We start from the raw sequence: 19,454 nt of genomic DNA, 5'->3' as shown, positions 1-19,454 counted from the left end.
TTAATAATTTTGAAATAGGTGATAATTACATCCGTTTTGAAGAAAATGCGTCCAAACCTTTCATGGAGGCTTGCTTGATTTGAAATATGAACCGCGCCACGTGAGGCATATTTGCCATTCTGTGGATGAACATCACGAGCCTTGTTTTATTGAATATTACTGCCTTTATATTGGTCGTGCAAATTTGCGCGCAGGAAGTTAATGCATTCTATTTGAGGCCTAACGCGAAAAGAAAGACTAATTACCTGTGGGCATTAAAACGCTTCATCGTTTATTGCCCGATATGTGCGAGGCTGCCGGAAGAAAGCGAAAAACTGCGCACTGTTTACGCGTAACGTGTGCGTCGAGTTTGTTAATGCTGTTGTTGACAGGAAGCTAATTCAGGATAGATCGGGTCATAGATCGGATGCTTTAATGAAGTACGAGAAAGCTAGTGAAAAGGTCCAGACTAAAGTATCAGCAATACTTGGTCCTAAGTTGGAATCATCAACAGTAAGTGCGACAATTAGTGTCGATTCTAGCAGGGAGTCCGTGTCACGGAAGGTAGAAAAAGTTTCTCAGAATGTGGACATGGATACTATGCCAGTCTGTTTCGGTGACTTTAAGAAATGTACCGTTCCTATTTAAATTCACGACTCAAACACAAGAGTGGGTGTGTAGCTCGAACTAAGAGCCCGAGTATTTAATGCCGTCCGACAAAGTTACACAGAATAGTAAACAACTAGTCATCACCTCTGGGGCTAAAACGTTTTTGTGCTGCCGCCTGATACGAAAACGAATCCCCCATCCAAATGCAGGCGCACCAACCTCTGGGGGTTAGAGGTAAAACAGCTTAATTACATGCAAGATAAAATTTAATGTAAAACTAGAAAAGTTCGAGAGCTGAGATGACTACATTTCAAATGTCGAACCTTAAATACGCTATACAACAAAAGACTCAATTAACGCCATAGCGACCCATGTGCTAACATACCAATAGAGAAATATTTACATTTTTGTTCCGCCGAATGTAAATACATTAATTTCAAAGGAGTTGAGCTTGTCAGTTTGTAATTTGAAATGTCTTTCCTGGCCACTGCTTCTTTTTAAGCTGTGTTTGAGTAATCTATGTATATGCAGATTAAGAACAATTTTATCACTTGTGATGAAAACGTCATGAAACACTAGTGATGAAGACGTGATGAAACACTATATATTTCAACTGGTGCTTCACTGAGTTTCAAAGTCATCCAACTGACCCAAATGGGGCGCTCTGATTGGCTTATGATGAAACACTAGTGACAAAACGTGATGAAACACTAGTTTTTCAACTGGTTTCGTTGAGTTTCAGTCATCCACCTGACCCAAATGGGGCACTCTGGTTGGCTTATGACGCCATGAATTATTAATGAGTTTGAGAATGCCAGATAATATCTCTCCGCAAAAAACCATTCCCGTTTTAGTGGACGTACACAACAAGCTTTCAGGGTGTTAAAAAAAAAATTCGCCTCTCAAAATAATATAGCTCCATTGAACACAGCCCTTACGCAAATAACTTTGTAGTTTCACGAGCATCTAAAAATCGTTGAAGCAACGATACACTTAATTTACTTTAAGTCAGCTGATCACTTCCGGAAGTTAGAAATTACTTAACTCTGGGGCAATCTTCTGCTGAAAAGTTTTCCTTCAAAATCAGATACTCACAAAATTAAGATTAAATTAATATAAAAATTAGTACACACAAAATATACAATCTAACGTTAGAGGCACATTTTTCGGTTATTGTTTCTCATAGCAAAATTCTTCCGCTAAATCTCGCCGTTTCACAAGCTCATGCAATAAGGCACGACCCAAAGTCTCGTACGTTGCGGCTGAACCGTTTACCTCCTTCCAATGGATGAACATTTAATATCCCTTTTCAGTGAGATCCTCGTCTAATTTGTGCAGCTCATCAAGCTTCGGGTCTTGGATTTTCAAGCGGCGCCCAAGCTTTTTCCAAGCGCCACCAAGCTTTGAGGCAAGAAGTTCCAGTTCATCGTTTTCGGGTTTACCTTGTTTGACTACAAAGACAAATTAACCGTTAATGAGAAGCATAAATAAAAAGCAATCATTAGCTGACTCAAGACAGAAAATCAAGTTAAACAATTTAAGATAATTTCTTAGTCGCCATTAAGTCATGACAAAAGCATACAGCACTATTTATGGTCACGTCATAGGTTGAATATAAGTTCAATATCAAGTTGTAACGATCGTTACGAGGGGGGTGGACAGGAGTCGAGAAAGTTAGCAAAACTGAAACTCGGTCGAGAATTGCTTTTCTTAAATATATTTCACATGACAAACGAAGGAAAATGTCATTTCCTTCACGATTGATATACATTTCCTTAATACACACACGAGACGATAGTATTTCCTACCACCGATCAAGTCGCGCATCTGATCACACATAAACTAATCAGATTTCGCGTTGTAAAAATCGGAGCCAAGTTGAAACTTTTGGCAAGCACCTGCACCGTGTGAATGAAACGACATCGGCTAGAATCCTCGTAAATTTAACAACTCAACACACCAATTGACCAATGAGAGTGCACGGAAGTAGATCTTGAATATTTTATAGAAGGTGATAATAATAAACACTGACTGATTATTAGTCTTACACTGTGGTCTGTCAGATCCACTAGTAGATGGCTGCTGGCTTGCATTAAAGTCGGCAAGCTCGTGGTCATCACCTGCGAGTCGCAATAAACATACTTGTTCAGTATTTTGACTCTACAGAATTAATGCATGATAAGAGTAGTGCTGAGTACCTTCGAGAAATAATAAAGATCTTAAGATTACATCTCTAGTTGAGCAGACAAAAAGATACCATACACAGAGCTTCAACTAGATATATCATGCTAACCTAAAATAAGTGGCAATAGTCTTGACATGCTCTACTAGTTTTCTAATTTTTCTCAAAACTTTCACTTATCTCTTCCTTCATTGTTGCCTTTTGTTACAAAATAGTCACAAATTTCAGGCAAAATTGTTTTAGGGAAGGGAATGGTGGACTTGCAAGTAACTTAGTAGAGATGAACTATTTCTTTTTATTGTGTTGAGTAGAGGGTTGTAAACCGCCTAGTTAGGGGAGGTGTACCAACTACTTTTACCAGTCATCGTGGCAAGTCAGTGGCGTGACCAGTAGATCAGGGCCTACATTGTTTTTTTTTCCGCCCATGTGACTTCCATAATATGACGAGCAAATTTTGAAACAAAAATTGAACTTTCTTAGAGAACAGGCTTACAACAGGTTGAAAAAGTGGCTCTTAGGCCCCTACAAGTTAATTTACGCAATACTCAGTTGAGGATGTTATGCACCGATCGATTCGAATCTTCAAGATCCCCAAGATCCCCTTCAAGAGGGGGTGGGGCATTTGAGCCTTACCTGAGTAAGGCGTGCATACTTTTAGCAGTGCACCCGCGATGACACGTGCCCCATGCGATGTTAACGTTGAACTTCATAAGTCGCTTTGTTCGTCTTGGCGTTGAAATCAAGTTTCTGTCTTTACCATAACTTCCTTTCAGAACATTTCTTTAAGTTATTTAAAGGCCGTTATCACACGAATTTGTGAAACGTGCGCGCCAGAATATCATACCTAGATTGTTGCAGACTTATTTGCCCAGATTGTAAGTGAGAAGATTTGTTACATGGATTATGTCTACCGTCAAGAAGAAAATGAAAACGAAATGCATCGGATAAATTAATCAAAAAGCTAATTTAACCAACAGAAAGTACTATAAATAAATAAATAAATAAATAAAATTAGTCAATCGACGGATAAAAATACTGATTAAAACTTTTTTCAGATAATAACAAGACTTAAATACTATCTACAAAGCTTATGAAGAAACGTATATGTAGGAAATTTGTACGAGATATCTTGCGCTGGAAATAATTATAAAATAGTATAATGCACATTTAAAAAAAGGAAGGCTTGCACAGGTAGCATCAAGTTCTATCTTTTCCAAATGCAGAAATAAGCATTTCCTGGTTTCATAATTAAAAAGGTCACAAAGATCTGTCATAAAAAAAGTTGTGCAGCTAGGGATGGACCGATTCCATAGGTTATCACATGGCTATCTAACAAATACCATTTGCCTGCTTCCATTTTAGCAGCATTTGGTTTATCTTTTCATAAAAATCCTCATTTTCCTTATGTATGGCTGTGATCTTTGGATCATGAATCTTAATTTTCTTGCAAATTTCTTCCAATCACTAGGATCAATGTCATTGGCCAGTTGTTCCGATTCATCATTATCAGGATTGCCTTTTCTCACAACCACAGAAAAAATAAATTCAAAATAAATGAATAATTTTGAATTTTTATTAATAATTTTGAATAATTTTGGTTAATACAGCAGGGTAGCATGTTTAAGGATTTCAAACCATGACATATTTTCGAAAACGCCTTTCATATCGAGGGCCAATATTGCAGCAGATTACTCTGCCTCCATGGAGCAAGTACGTGTGACTACGCACATCCATTACAATTAACCACTCCCCCCCCTCCTTCAACATTTGATCAGGTTTTCTGACAGTTCATCAGTACCCATTTATACTCCTGGGTGGGGAGAGACACTGGGTGAGAGTGAAGTCAGTCTCGCTAAAGGACATTTAACTCTTTACACCCTAACATCAGTATCCACATTCTCCATACTCTACTCTATACATTTCTTCTGGTACTGACAAGGAGAATTTGTCTCACAATCAGAGCCTCTTTGGTGGTGATTGTTTTCTTTACTCTTATGATCTTAATGAATGATTCAGCCATAATGCTGTAAGGAGAAATTAGATGCTGGTCACTCTAAGGGTTTAAAGGATTAACTCTAAATGACCTACCCAGGGCTGAAACACAAATCCCTCAAACAGGAGTCACCTAAGGAACCAAATTAAGTAAGCCAAAGATTTCTTTGAAGCTGCAATTCCCCAGAGTCTCTAAACAGGTGTTTTATTCATGCACATATTCATATCACGGCTTTCCAGAGGCATCCATAGTTAAGTCAAACTTGCCCTCATTAACCACATAAAAGTGAATGCTGGCTATGCACCTGAGACTCTCATGATAAAGTGGCAGCTTGCAGTCTAATAAACTGCATGCAGACATATCTTAATTAGAGCTCTTCATTTAATTAGTTTTCTCATGTGGTTTTTGGGGTTTATTTCTCTACAATAACAGCAATATATGACACTGTCATGGAAAAAAGAGAAGCAGAAAAACATAGTTCAGCCAATTTAAACTGATTTAGGAATGTCTTGATTCTAGTTTTCTTTTTAGATCCTAGTTTTCCCCAACTAGTGCTGACCATACCACTTACCGATAAGTCTCAAGTTTCCCCTTCCCTTACTTGATGGATGTTTGGTTACTTACCCTTCTTTCGGCTGTGTTTTGGTTCACTAGCCTTCCCTTTTTTATTATTGACTGTTTGTGTGGATGTACCTAGATTTTAAATTCAGAAGTGTCAGAGAGAGCAAAATAGAAAATATTATAACATTAAAACTTCCAAAGTTATTGGATTATTCTGAGAGAAGGAAAAAAAATAAACAAACTATAGAAAGTAAAAACTATACACGAAATGATGTTTTTTATTCAACAAAACTAAATAAGGGAACACAAAGAGTGGTTGTCTCTGAAGTAAAGCAAACAAGAATCTGCAAATGCACTCAAGAAATGCAGTTATATTATTGAAATATATATGTAAGTTAGTCACCACCTGTATCATTCTTCCAGTCACTGCTCATTTCCAAAACTTGAGGTTTTGCAATTTTGATGTGTGTTTCTTGACAGGTAACTGTAGTTATAGAGATTTGTGGTAGTTAGGGTGTTAGATTTTTCCTAATTTTGGTTTCCCTGTTCTACGTAGAAGTTAGTGTCACGAGACCTGTTTTCCATATTTGGTATTGTACACGAGGTTTTCTGTTCAGATTAAAAATAGTTCTTCCGCCATCTTGATCTAGTTACTGTGTTCCTGGCCTTTTTATTCGGAATACACAACAACTGGCGACGAGGATGGGATCCCTTTGATCAAGCACAAGCGGTTAACAGGAGTGGGTCGTACAAATCACGTTCAAAAAGGGACAGAGACGACGAAAATAAAATTATGCCGGACGAAGCACCGAGCGCTAACACGAGTCAAGCCATCGGCAAAGTGACAAAGTTTGTGGTGGGAGCGGATTGGGAGTCCTACACCGAACAACTGGATTTTTACTTTCTTGCAAATGGGATCAAGGAACCTAAAACAATGAAGGCCGTACTTTTGACGAACCTTCCGGTGGAGACTTACCAATTGGCGAAGGATTTAGTGGCCCCCACACAACTGAAAGATGACGCCATTACCTATGAGATCATCGTGGAGCGAATGCGGGAACAACTGAAACCTGAAAGATCAGCGCTGGTTGCGAGGTATGAGTTCGACAACCGAGCCAGGAATTCCGGTGAGTCAGTTAGTCATTATGTAGCCACACTGAAGCACTTGGCCACAGAATGTAAGTTTGGAGAGGCCATGCGAACCGAGCGCCTTCGTGACCGATTAGTTTCAGGTATCCGCGACTCGAAGATGATTACGGAATTGTTGAAAGTAAAACTCGCCGACCTTTCATTTGATCTCGCGGTTCAAAAGTGTTTGGCCATTGAGCAGGCTAATAAAGATGTTCAGGTGCTTCAGGGAGAACAAGGGCCAGGCACCCCAATCAATAAACTTGACACTGTCAAAACTGGGGAAGAACAAGCCATATCCAAGCCACCACCTAGGGCCGAGGGTCCCCAAGGTAAGGACAGTAAGAAGTCTAAACCTTGTTACCGCTGTTCAGGGTCACATAACTCACAAAAGTGTCCCTTCATGAAAGAACGCTGTTTTCATTGTGGCATCATTGGACATACACAGAGAGCATGTAGGAAGAGACAGGCCACCTCACAGATGACTGAGGCTGGAATAAATGTCATGGAGGGTGATGATTCCGAAGAAAGTGATGGAGAATTTGGGAACCTGTACCATGTCTCAGACATTAAAAACACAAAGCCCATTTCACTTAAGATCTACCTTGAAGGCCGCCCAGTGACTATGGAGCTGGATACAGGTTCAGTGGTGTCAGTCATGAGTGAGAGGGTGTATTTGGATTACCTCCGCCACATTCCTTTAAAGGACACCTCCTTGAAGTTGCGCACATACACAGGAGAGTCAGTGAAGCCTATGGAGTTTTGCCATGTGACTGTGCAGTATCAGGGACAGTCAAAGAAACTTCCCATATATGTAGTGAAGAATGAGGGACCCACCCTTTTTGGCAGAGAATGGCTGGAATCTATCCATCTGGACTGGCCCTTACTTCGTCTGGAAACATCCGACACCATTCCAGCCCTGGAAGATGTCCTGAGTAAGCATGGAGATGTTTTCTCTGAAGGTTTGGGCAAAATGAAGAATATCCAAGCACGGATCCAAGTTAAAGAGGATGCCCGGCCTCGATTCTGGAAAGCCCGCCCAGTAGCGCTGGCTCGTAAACCAGCAGTGGACGAAGCATTGAGAGAGCTGGAAGCTGAAGGAGTTATAAAGAAGGTAGCTACTAGCGAGTGGGCTGCTCCAATTGTGACACCTGTGAAGAAGGATGGCAGTGTAAGAGTGTGTGGTGACTTCAAAGTGACCATCAATTCACAGCTGGAGGTAGACGAGTACCCACTTCCCCGCATTGATGATATTTACGCCAGCCTAGGTGGGGGAACGTTGTTCAGCGTCATTGACCTTCGTCAGGCTTACTTACAAATGGAGGTTGAGGAGCACTCCAGGCCTTTCCTCACCATTAACACAACCCGTGGTTTGTTCCAGTACCAGCGCCTTCCTTATGGTGTAGCTTCGGCGCCAGCCATCTGGCAGCGAGCTATGGATCAGATCCTGCAAGGACTACCAGGGGTCTTCTGTTACCTGGATGATATCATTATAACCGGCCATACCATAGAGGAACACCTAGAGCGGTTAGTCGCAGTATTGAAGAGGTTGGAAGAGTATGGTTTGAAAGCCAACCGAGAAAAGTGTAAATTCCTTAGAAGTTTTGTGGAGTACCTAGGACACGTCATCTCTGCAGAAGGACTGCACCAATCCCCAAAGAAAGTAAAGGCTATCACTGAGATGCCGAAACCTCAGGATGTTACTCAACTGCGTGCTTTTCTTGGCATGGTCCAGTATTACGCCAAATTCTTGCCCGATCTGGCCACTCATCTTGCTCCACTTCATCGGCTGTTACAGAAAGATGTGACGTGGTTGTGGGGAGCTGCGGAACAAACTAGTTTTCTTGTGGTGAAAGAAACGTTGCTACAGGATAGGGTTCTGATGCCCTATGACCCTGACTCACCACTAGTTCTTGCCACAGACAGCTCCTCGTATGGTCTCGGAGCGGTCTTGTCACACCGTACTGCTGAGGGAGTAGAGCGTCCTATCGCTTATGCGTCCCGGTCCCTGTCCGAAACAGAGAAGAAGTTCTCAAAAATCGAGAAAGAAGCATTATCTTTGGTCTGGGGTGTGAAGAAGTTCCAAATGTACCTGGAGGGTCGCCACTTCACCTTGGTCACCGACCATCAGCCTTTGAAGTACATAATGGACCCCGGGAAGGCTGTGCCAGTCACAGCAGCAGCGAGGATTCAACGTTGGTGTCTCTTCCTAGGAGCTTTTTCATACAATATCGAGTTCCGAGGTACCAAGCAACATGCCAATTGTGATGGTTTATCTCGCCTACCTCAACCATCAGCGCCCGCTGACAAGCCCGATGAAGTTGAAATATTCCATACCACCGTTGTCGAGGCCCTCCCCGTTACAGAGCACGACTTGAGAATGCAGACCCGTAGGGATCCAGTACTTTCCCGTGTTCTGGAGCTTGTGCAGTCAGGATGGCAAGGGACCGAACTTCACCCAGAGCTCATCCACTATGCCCATCGCGGTAACGAAATCACGATTCATCATGGAGTTCTAATGTGGGGTAGTAGAGTAGTCGTCCCAGCCAAACTGAGAGAGAGAGTTTTAGAAACGCTTCACGAGGGTCACATTGGTATGGTCAAGATGAAGGGTTTGTCCCGGGGTTTTGTTTGGTGGCCAAACATTGACAAGGACATAGAAGGGGCCGTCCGAAACTGTGAGGGATGTCAAGAGTTGGCAAATAATCCAGCCCGTGCACCCCTGCATCGATGGGAGTACCCTTCCCTTCCCTGGCAAAGACTGCATATTGACTTTGCCAGACCAGTCGAGGGAAAGATGCTCATGGTAGTGATCGATGCCCACAGCAAGTGGCCGGAGATCTTCGTGATGGAGATCACCACTGCTGAAGAAACCGTTAGCACGCTGCGCTCTCTGTTTGCCCGCATGGGACTCCCTGACCAGATGGTGTCAGATAATGGTCCACAGTTCACGTCCGAAACCTTTAGGAAATTTACAACTGCGAACGGCATAAAGCATGTCACTGGTGCACCTTACCATCCATCAACCAATGGTCAGGCGGAAAGATTAGTACAGAGTTTCAAGAAAGGAGTTAAGGCTGACAAGTCCAGTAGAACCCTGCAACACAAGCTTGATAGGTTCCTGTTAGCTTATCGATCAGCGCCACACGCCACTACTGAGCTTAGCCCTGCACAGCTTCTCCTGGGTCGGAATGTTAAGACAAGGTTGGATCTGATTAAGCCGGATGTTTCAAGAAAAGTTAACAAGAAGTTGCTCCAGCCCAATGACCGCACTTTAAAGTCTTTTGACCAAAACCAGAACGTATGGGCCCGCAACTACCGCAGAGGTCCAAAATGGGTGCGTGGCACCGTCATTGAACAAACGGGTCCAGTCCTGTACAAAGTCAAGGTAAACGACCAAACCTGGAAACGTCATGTCGAGCAGCTACGGGATAGCAACCTTTGCCCACCTGACGCGGAAACGATGGATGATTGTGCTGTTCCGGAGGAGGTCGAACATGACACACCGCCTGTAGCTACGGAGACTGAGTGGAAGGATGCACCACCTTTGGCTGTGACGCCTATTGGGGAGTTTTCCCCTCCAGAACCACAAGGTCATCAACTAGATCCGAAACCTGAATCGATTACCACCCGTGCCGGTCGTTTGGTTAAACCACCTCCTAAGTTGAAGGACTATGTTTGCGGCTAGAGGGAACTGTGGTGTTTCTTTCTGTGGTCACAGTACCAACATGTTATCTAAGATACTTTGAAATTTGTTTCTTGGATTTTGTTTTATTCTTTCTTTTCATTAGTGTACTATTGAGTCTTAAAAGGGAGGAAATTGTTAGATTTTTCCTAATTTTGGTTTCCCTGTTCTACGTAGAAGTTAGTGTCACGAGACCTGTTTTCCATATTTGGTATTGTACACGAGGTTTTCTGTTCAGATTAAAAATAGTTCTTCCGCCATCTTGATCTAGTTACTGTGTTCCTGGCCTTTTTATTCGGAATACAAAACATAGGGCAAAACTAGTATATGTGATTACATGTGATTAAAAAGCTCTGTAATGTGTCTGTTTCGAAAAAAAAAAATGACAACTTCTCTTGGGACTTTTATAGAACACCAAACAAAGCCAAAAGAAAGCCAAGGTCAAGTATCTATACATCACTTGTAAACCTTTGTCTCTAATGTAACGTACGCAAGTCAGCTAAACATTCCAGCTAAAGATACCTCCCGTATACTGTTGATGAATTGTTGACTGTTAGTTCCTGTCTTACAACTACAGCCCATTTGGTTTTTGGGAATCTGGAAGCAACTTTATTATAAATAACATTGATCCTATACAAGGATTTAAACTGACTTGAAGTTTTACAATAATGCCGATTTTTATCAATAAGTTACCTTTCCCTGTATTATCCTTGCTAGTCTTTCTTTTACTAGGTTGAGTTCAGATGCACCTTAAAAAATATTCCAGCATAATTAAATAATAGCATACAGCCAAATATAAAAACAGAACATCAAACTACGTAAAAAAAAAGAAAAAAAGAAAAGAAAACACAAGAACAGAAACTACACATAACTAAAGAAACTGCTCCTCTCAACATCAATAATATTATCTCTGTGATTTTTTAAGTGAGCTCTTACAACAAGAATGCCAACATTGTGCTTGTTATTCAAATGTGATGACTCCAACAAACTTTTCCTTCATGATGTAGGAATAAGCCAAGAACAGGCATGCATGCACTAATAATTTGACCATGTGCTATTACTGAATTAAGTCAGTCAGTGTTCAATCTTAAAACTGCGATCACTTCTTCATGAACCCACAGGCAATGAATAAAGAAAATAACTTATCTAAAGATTTATTCCATTGAAGTATAACAGTATTTAATTACCATAATTTTTAAGACAGGAACAAGCCTTTGCTAGGCTCTTGGTCAGTACATGCCTTGAGACCGTTAACTCTTCAAACTTCTTTTAGCCCCATTAGTAATAGAAAAAAGATCATGTTACATATTTACAACTCTGTGAGGCATAATTATGCCTTTCCTTACAGGAAATCTTTCAAAAATGGGAATAAAGCTGTTGCCTCCACATTCAGAGTTGATTTATGTTTTGACAGCAAGTGGGTCAGGTATAACTTAATTAGTGTGAGTCAGTAACAATTCATCACAAAAAGAAAAACTATTTTGGGAGAGAGATTGAAGGTTCCTCCAGTTTTAAATCAATCCTTAAAATATCATGCCACTGGATAATTGTGTACAGTGCATGTTACTGTAGCAATTACAAGTTTTTTGAAATAAATCAACTTAAAATGTAATTTTCCCTTTGTCCTTACCCTCAAACTTCCTTGTCTTACTAGTGCTGGATACCCCAGAAGTTCCAGGTTCACCAGTATGATCAAGTTTACAGTTTTTGGCAGCTGAGCCACTTTTCTTTTCTTGCTTAACTTCAGTGGAACCAGAAGCTACTATGCAAGTAAGAGAAATGAAAAGGTTAGGGTAAAAATGTGATATTTCATTTTTTGTGTTTGCATTTCCTCTTGCTAACTATTTTGTCTGAAGAACTAAAGTTTAAGATTTTTAGCTCACAGAACAGGCATAATTTGTCTCATTTTTCAGGCAAAATGGAGATAAGTGCTAGGTAAGTGGAAGTCATGCACAGGGTAGGAGTGCAAATAATAATTCCTCCCTTTAACTCCATGCCTGCCCCACGCTTGCCTCAATTCTAATGAAAAAAGGCAAAAGAATTTACACCTGTTCTGCAAGGTAAAACATGGATCCTGGGATAGCAAGCTCAGATAATAAGTGGTTCATTTTGATCTAATGAAATAACATTTACCCAGTAACTGCCATGGGCTAAAACCAGAAGGCTCTTCTAGTCAGTAACAATGTATTTTCCAGTGCTTTCAATAACACCAGGCACCCGCCAGAGCTCTGGCAGGTATTCTGTTGTGAATCGCTGGGTATACTTTGCCACGTTCAAGTCAAATTTACAGAACAAAAAGGTTAATACATAACATAGAAAACAACAGTCTATTTAGTACTAGAGTATTCACCCCAGTTATTCTTTTAACTTTATAGTCTTTGTTTGCACTGGCGGTTTTCTTGCTCTGCTTGTTTTGGGTGTTCTATAAAAGTTAATCACACTTGAGGTAGAAGTATACATTGTCGGTTACCTTACTAACTTTCAAACAAATTTGTGCTGAACTAAAATCATTAAACAATTTTAGATAAAAAAAACAACAGCAGTTCTTCTCAACTGCTGGTTAGAAAACAAACTTGAAAATCAAAATTAGTTTTAAAAACAGCTCGCTTGTTAATAGCACATGTAAATCAAATTTGAAATTTTTTTAGAAAGATGTTGACCTTGCTTATAGACACTTAACCTAGGCTTGGCTGTGAAGAGAACTACAAAAAGGCTGTTAAACACTTAGTGTCTAAACTTTTATAAAAAAAAGCTGCATTTGCTGAAAAATCGAGGAAGACCTTGTTCTATGTTAACACAACGATTACATATGGAGATGCTGGGCAAATGATAAGATTCCCCTTTTAACAAGCTTCATTGTCCTACTTAAGTATCAGTTCCAAATAGAACCCAACAAGCTTGGTACAATTTCAAAGAAATGGAACCCTTTACTCCCACTCCTCAACATTGCATAATCTTAACTGACATAGGGTCCCCCACCTATCCTGTCTTCTTTCTGCCACTTTCTAGGACCCCGGCACATTTGAGGACAAAAGTCTTACTGTCAGAATATTTATTTCACTTTAAAAATATATTACATGTACCGGTATAGGCGAATTACGGTCAACTCGCCGACGGACCAACTCGCCGACGCCAACTCGCCGACGTATAAAATCGAGTAGAGACGTCGGCGAGTTGGTCGTCAATCCAATACAACTTATTAGAAGTTAAACATACAGAAAAGTAAACGATATTTAGTAAAAAAACACTGGTGAACATTGGTGAACATCTAACAGAAGCTTAAACATTGGTGAACATTGGGGAACATCACCAATGACTATAACAGCTTAAGACGCGAACGAGTTATTGTGCGACAACAACACCGTAAAGACTCATCATGTCAATCGCTCATATTTTTAACGAAAACTTGGCTTTCTAGACGAGATCTTTAGTAAAAAGCATTTCTTTTTATTTGCAACAAAGTGTATAAGGATCTCAAGGCGAATAAGGCGAAGTAAACATCACCAATGACTCACACAACTCATTGGCGTCTACGGCCAATTTTGTTCATTGGCGACGTTAACGTCGCTTTATTCGCCTTCAGATCCTTATAAACTTTGTTGCAAATAAAAAGAATTGCTTTTTACTAAAGATCTTGTCTAGAAAGCTAAGTTTTCGTTAAAAAATCTGAGCGATTAACATGATGAGTCTTTACGGTGTTGTTGTCACACAATAACTCGTTCGCGTCTGAAGCGGATGTAGTCATTGGCGATGTTTACTTTACTTTATTCGCCTTGAGATCCTTATAAACTTTGTTACAAATAAAAAGAATTGCTTTTTACCAAAGATCTTGTCTAGAAAGCCAAGTTTTCGTTAAAAAATCTGAGCGATTAACATGATGAGTCTTTACGGTGTTGTTGTCACACAATAATTATCTCGTTCGCGTCTGAAGCGGATGTAGTTATTGGCGATGTTTACTTTACTTTATTCGCCTTGAGATCCTTATAAACTTTGTTGCAAATAAAAAGAATTGCTTTTTACTAAAGATCTTATCTAGAAAGCCAAGTTTTCTTAAAAAATCTGACCGATTGTCATGACGAGTCTTTACAGTGTTGTTGTCACACAATAATTATCTCGTTCGCGTTTGAAGCTGTCAGAGTCATTGTGATGTTTACTTTACTTTATTCGCCTTGAGATCCTTATAAACTTTGTTGCAAATAAAAAGAATGCTTTTTACAAAAGATCTTGTCTAGAAAGCCAAGTTTTCGTTAAAAAATATAAGCGATTGACGTGATGAGTCTTTACGGTGTTGTTGTCGCACAATAACTCGTTCGCGTCTTAAGCTGTTATAGTCATTGGTGATGTTCACCAATGTTCACCAATGTTTAAGCTTCTGTTAGATGTTCGCCAATGTTCACCAATGTTTTTTTACTAAATATCGTTTACTTTTCTGTATGTTTAACTTCTAATAAGTTGTATTGGATTGACGACCAACTCGCCGACGTCTCTACTCGATTTTATACGTCGGCGAGTTGGTCCGTCGGCGAGTTGACTGGTTACCGGTATAGGCTGATGCAATTTTATGGCCTATGAAAATTTAATTTGTACTTATTTACATCAAATTGCACTTGAAATCATGTTATCACCAATATTCATTCTGCTGTATCTAATGAATTTTTAGAAAGCAGTAGAACAGGTTTCTAAAGTACATGAAAGAGTAAATATCACAAGACCTAAAATAGGTAAACAAAACATGCAGTATATGTACAAGCTACAGAGGTCTATTCACATCACAGATAACAAAGCAGTCAGCTCTGCAAGCTTTAATAAAATGGTAATTCATATCTGCATGTAGCTGTATGGGAGTAAAATACACAGGTAGAATACACTCAATTATGATATTTAAAATATCTCATTTGCAAAATTTATGGATAGGCCAATTTTGAAATGTGTTATGTTCTGAGCTTTACCTTGCAAGGGCTGAGGGCTGACATAGTGTAACTCATGGACACGTCCCAGAACAAGATGCTTGCTTTTCCTCAAGTTTGCTAATGGGTCTGCATTGCTGCTGATCTTACATCTACTGACATTCTGTTGCCACTGTTGAAGATGACGGATGACACTCTCACCTAAGAGAAAAACAACTTAATGATCATTACTTTATTCATATACATGTACATGACAAGTTGCTGACAAAATCATGGCATATGGCTTAAGAAGAAAATAGTAAGAACTATGTGGGTTGAGGATTGAGTATTTGGGAGCAGAGGGAACAACAGCTTTCAAAGTTTAAGATATTTTATAATAATTTGTTGCAAAATGATAATGTGACAACAAAGGTATACTGAGTAAGGTCAACTACAAGAAGATTTTAATAAAGGGGTTAGTTTCTAAAACAGCTGTGTTGCTGCATTGTTGGGAGAGTAGAACAGAGTAATTTGGTATTTTAACTGAGTTGGTAATTTAAAATGGCCACCGTAAAGAGTTTTACAGCTGACATTTCAAGTATTAGCCCCCCACTCTGATGAAGGGCTAATGCTCAAAATGTCAGCTTTAAAACTCATTAGGGTGGCCATTTTACGTTATCAACTCAGTTAACAATACTTACTTACCCTACAAGAGGAATTGCCTGTTTTAAGCATCATTCACACAAAAGAATTTGGCATGGAACTCTGACTCTGTTATACTTATCCTTAATTTGTTTTTTTTTTTTTTGGTTTTGTTTTTTAATAAATCCAAGTCAATCTAAAAAAAAAAAGATATCAACCAAGTTGACCATGCTTGCTCAACTTTCAACAGTACCTGCTTTATGTCTTGAGCAAAATAACTACAGAAAGTATTTCCTACACAAATGCACTTTACCAAGTACATAATTCAAAAGTCTGCAACACTGTTCCTAACCTTGTGGGTAAGATTATTACATCACAATCAAGTTTACCTTTCCCAAGTATTAACCATTTTTAACTATTTGTTTGAATCAGATCTATAAAAAATTATGGCAATCATAGGAGCAAGTTGACTCAAGGCTCTATCAACTTTTTACCAGTATACCTGGTTTATCAGTTATTAGCCAAGTTAAGGCTTTAACATTTAAATTTAAGTAAATTTACCAAAGGCAAGGTTCCTCATCCTTATCACAAGACTCTTACAAAGCTCCTTCCAGCTATACCTCTCCAAGTACTTTTCCTGTAGATATCTTGACTCTTCAAGTTGCAGTTCTCTCTCTTTCTGACAGACACGCTTGATTTCTTTGGCCCAGTCTTTAGGATCTTCAGAGTCTACTACACTCTGTGAGCCTAAAAGCACTTTCTTCATAGCTTCTCCAAGTCCTGAATTACCACTGACAAGTACAGGAAGACCAGCGGATAATGCTCCCAGAGCTGTTATTCCAAAACTTTCTGTCCTAGATGGCATTATTGCAAGATCCACTCCACAGAATAAGTCAGCCAGTGCTTCTCTGCTATCATAAAAGCCACAAACAATAAGCTGACTACGACGAATGCCATGATGGAGAAACTTTTCTTCTAAAATATTTTCTTTTCCTCTAGCTGGGCAGACAACCTTGAGTTTGTAGGATTGATCTTTCAACATAGCAATTGCTTCGGCAGCTATGTCATACCCCTTGCAAATGAAATCTTCACAGCTCTCACGACTTTCACATACAAGAATACTGAATGTTCTTCTTTCTTCTATGGCTTGCTCTACTTCTAAAAATTCAGAGAGAATGCTTGGAGTTAGTTAAAAAACATCTACTTCTGGTTTAACTAGACAAAGGTAACGCTTGTAATCTTCTGCCAGCTTGGGTCAAATTGTGATAACTTGGTCAGCCATTTGACGGAGTTGGATTTCTGTTTTTTGCATTTTTTGACCTTCTGAAATGTTTTTGTACATTCCATCTTTTTCAGGAGCAGAGTGAACAACTTGAATCCATTTGCAATTACTGTAATTTGGATTTTTCTTGATGAGTGGAATTAGTCGGCCAAGGTGAAATCCATAACTAATAACACAGTCCATTGTATGGTTTCTTGGAGATGACAGCCAAAGAACTGGGTCCAAACCAGGAACTCTATCTGCTTCAGTGAGCTTCACATTATGATATTCAGCACTGCTCCTGTCCTCTCCACTGCAATTTGGAAGAAAGACACCAACATCCACATTGGGCTGTTTAGCTAACTGGATGGCTAGCTCTCGGTTGATAGTTGATAAGTCCCCATCAGTTGATGATCTCCACTCACTGCTTAACAAAGTGACTCTAAGTGTCCTGTTTTCCTGGTATTCCTGTGATGTAGAGGCTACACTAGGAACGGTGGAATCCTACAACAACAAAACAAGAATGGTATTGACAATAAACTGTAAAACAATAATAATTCACAATAATGGATATCCACTCAATATGTAATGTCAATTCTTTTGTAAACTTGTGTTTGATTTTTATCCTATGCCAAAAAATCAGATACATGTAGATTGAGACAAATTTAAACCAGGAAAATATTAAGTTGCTTTAGAGATCTACACTGTCAGTGACACTGTCACTGATAACAACTATTACAGTTGCATGGAAAGTTAAAATTATCCTTAAAGGGCCTTCCTTTTCAACTCTCTTTGAAATTGGTACATGTAGTCTCACTGAAGACATTTAGGTTAAAAAAAAACAAGGAGGAGAATGAATGTTTTTATCAATGGTATTTTTGTAATAGATTTAGAATCCTCTTACTACCTTGTGAAGTCTTGACATCTCAGGAAGCTTTTAAATTTGAAAAATTATGCTGGAAAAATACAAAACAAAATATGAGTTCACTGTTCATCGAAGCTTTGTATTTCCTCTTAGAGTGTTGTTGAGACCACTTAAGGCAGTACTGGGGGCTAACTTGACCTTTTCGGAAGGCCTTTATTTTCTCACATACTGAGATCATTGTTTAAGTAGCCTATTTCCAAAATTTGGCAATTGGAAAACGGCCCGTTTTCGAAATGAGAAGTTTTGTTTCCAAGGACAAATCTTGCAGCAAGTAGAGATAAGATCCTGATCTAATGGCGTTTGCCGTTTACGAGGTACATCCTTTAGATTACATTTTAACACATCCATTTGATAAACATTTGCTAATAAAGTACAAAGTGCTATCTTACCATGGATGGAACTCAGGAAACAGCTCTACAGTAACTGACTACTTATACTTTCTAAGAAATAAAAACACATATATTTTCGTTTCATGTGCTGAGTTTCCAAACGTTGCAAATTCAGCACATTTGTGACGCGTCACTAACGCTGGAATCTGAGATTGAAATTTGCATGTTTTCTCACGATGAATAGCGTTCAGTACAAGTTACACATTAGGAGATATCAAGGGGACCTTTATATCTGAAAGTGGCATCGAACAGATCCTGAAACGTAGAAAAATAGTAATTCCTCAATCGAATACCTTTGATCACGGAAGCACGCGTAAACCGTTGCTGATTGTTGTCACTGCTTTCCACTAAAAACCTCTAAGAGGAATGCCCACAACTTTGCCGGTGAACCAATCACTCGAACAGATGATTACGAGCCTAAGAAATATTGAACTTAATACATGATTGAGGCAAACGCTCCCTTGTTAGGATGTCAGCTCCGTCAAAGAGTAACTTTCCGCATGAAATGAGCGCGCATGCTTTGCATATTTGGCGCCTGTCGCTTTTGTCCAGCTTGATGACTTTCGTCGGAAAACGCACAGAACATGTTTTACACCTTTTTTGGACTGATATTGATGTGATCCGACCGGAAAATTTAATGGAGTTTGTTCTTATGGAAAAGAATGAAGGGTCAAGAGAATTATTTTAGTTATAGTTCAACTAAAGCTGATTTAAATTTATCCAGACAGCTCGTTGCGTGTTCCCGTTCCATTCACCGATTTTATTTACAAAACGCATTTCATCATCGGTATTTGTTCAGTTTAAGCTTTAAACTTGAAAAGCTTTTCGATGTAACCTCTTTTGGTAGTAAAAGCTGTTTTACCATCGAAATTAGTTTTGAATCTGTAGCTAGTAATTACAAACTTGTCGCTCGGTCCTTATGCTGATGTAAACGTTCTTTTGACCGACATAAGCTTAATGTAACAGTGTACTAAGCAGTACCGCCCGATTGCTACACCAACACTACTTAAACGTAATAAATGGAATAACATCAATACTTGACACATATCTTAACCTTCTTTGCGGCTGGAAATATGTCGATATCACTTTACGATCAACCGCCGTTGTTTGACGTTTACATGCAATTCTTACTACACAGTGTTAGCTGAAGTTGATGAAAGTACGTAACCGTACACAAATTCACCGTCGCAGATAGCTTTAACTTCAGTCAGTTT

General features: G+C 39.4%; 1 protein-coding gene and 2 long non-coding RNA genes across 3 annotated transcripts; all 3 read right to left on the bottom strand.

Moving 5' to 3' along the window:
* Window positions 1-655: 655 nt before the first annotated feature.
* LOC136279574 (uncharacterized) lies at window positions 656-5,476 on the bottom strand. Its single transcript, XR_010716924.1, has 3 exons — window positions 5,388-5,476; window positions 2,637-2,708; window positions 656-2,039 (listed from the first exon to the last, which is right to left on the bottom strand). It is a non-coding gene; the product is annotated as an uncharacterized lncRNA (long non-coding RNA).
* Window positions 5,477-10,818: 5,342 nt separating this feature from the next.
* On the bottom strand, window positions 10,819-17,130 carry LOC136277822 (mannosylfructose-phosphate synthase-like). Its single transcript, XM_066160551.1, has 5 exons — window positions 16,986-17,130; window positions 16,227-16,823; window positions 15,087-15,245; window positions 11,768-11,899; window positions 10,819-10,886 (listed from the first exon to the last, which is right to left on the bottom strand). Exons 1-5 carry the CDS (start codon window positions 17,128-17,130, stop codon window positions 10,819-10,821), a joined length of 1,101 nt encoding a protein of 366 aa, XP_066016648.1.
* A 173-nt stretch (window positions 17,131-17,303) lies between these two features.
* On the bottom strand, window positions 17,304-18,623 carry LOC136279575 (uncharacterized). Its single transcript, XR_010716925.1, has 3 exons — window positions 18,534-18,623; window positions 17,834-17,882; window positions 17,304-17,430 (listed from the first exon to the last, which is right to left on the bottom strand). It is a non-coding gene; the product is annotated as an uncharacterized lncRNA (long non-coding RNA).
* Between the last annotated feature and the right edge of the window lie 831 nt (window positions 18,624-19,454).

Source organism: Pocillopora verrucosa, chromosome 1 (genome assembly GCF_036669915.1).
Source record: "Pocillopora verrucosa isolate sample1 chromosome 1, ASM3666991v2, whole genome shotgun sequence".
NCBI lineage: Eukaryota > Metazoa > Cnidaria > Anthozoa > Scleractinia > Pocilloporidae > Pocillopora > Pocillopora verrucosa.
The sequence above is the reverse complement of the archived record's forward strand: the minus strand, read 5'-3'. Positions and strand labels throughout refer to the sequence as shown.

Bases quoted from the DNA above. Each gene is read 5' to 3' on its own strand.
- LOC136277822 (XM_066160551.1), bottom strand. From the start codon at position 17,130: ATGGACTGTGTTATTAGTTATGGATTTCACCTTGGCCGACTAATTCCA. The intron at 16,824-16,985 runs GTCAAAAAATGC...CTGAATTTTTAG, and splicing joins GTACAAAAACATTTCAGAAG to AAGTAGAGCAAGCCATAGAA. The intron at 11,900-15,086 runs GTAAAGCTCAGA...TTACTTGCATAG, and splicing joins CAGCCCTCAGCCCTTGCAAG to TAGCTTCTGGTTCCACTGAA.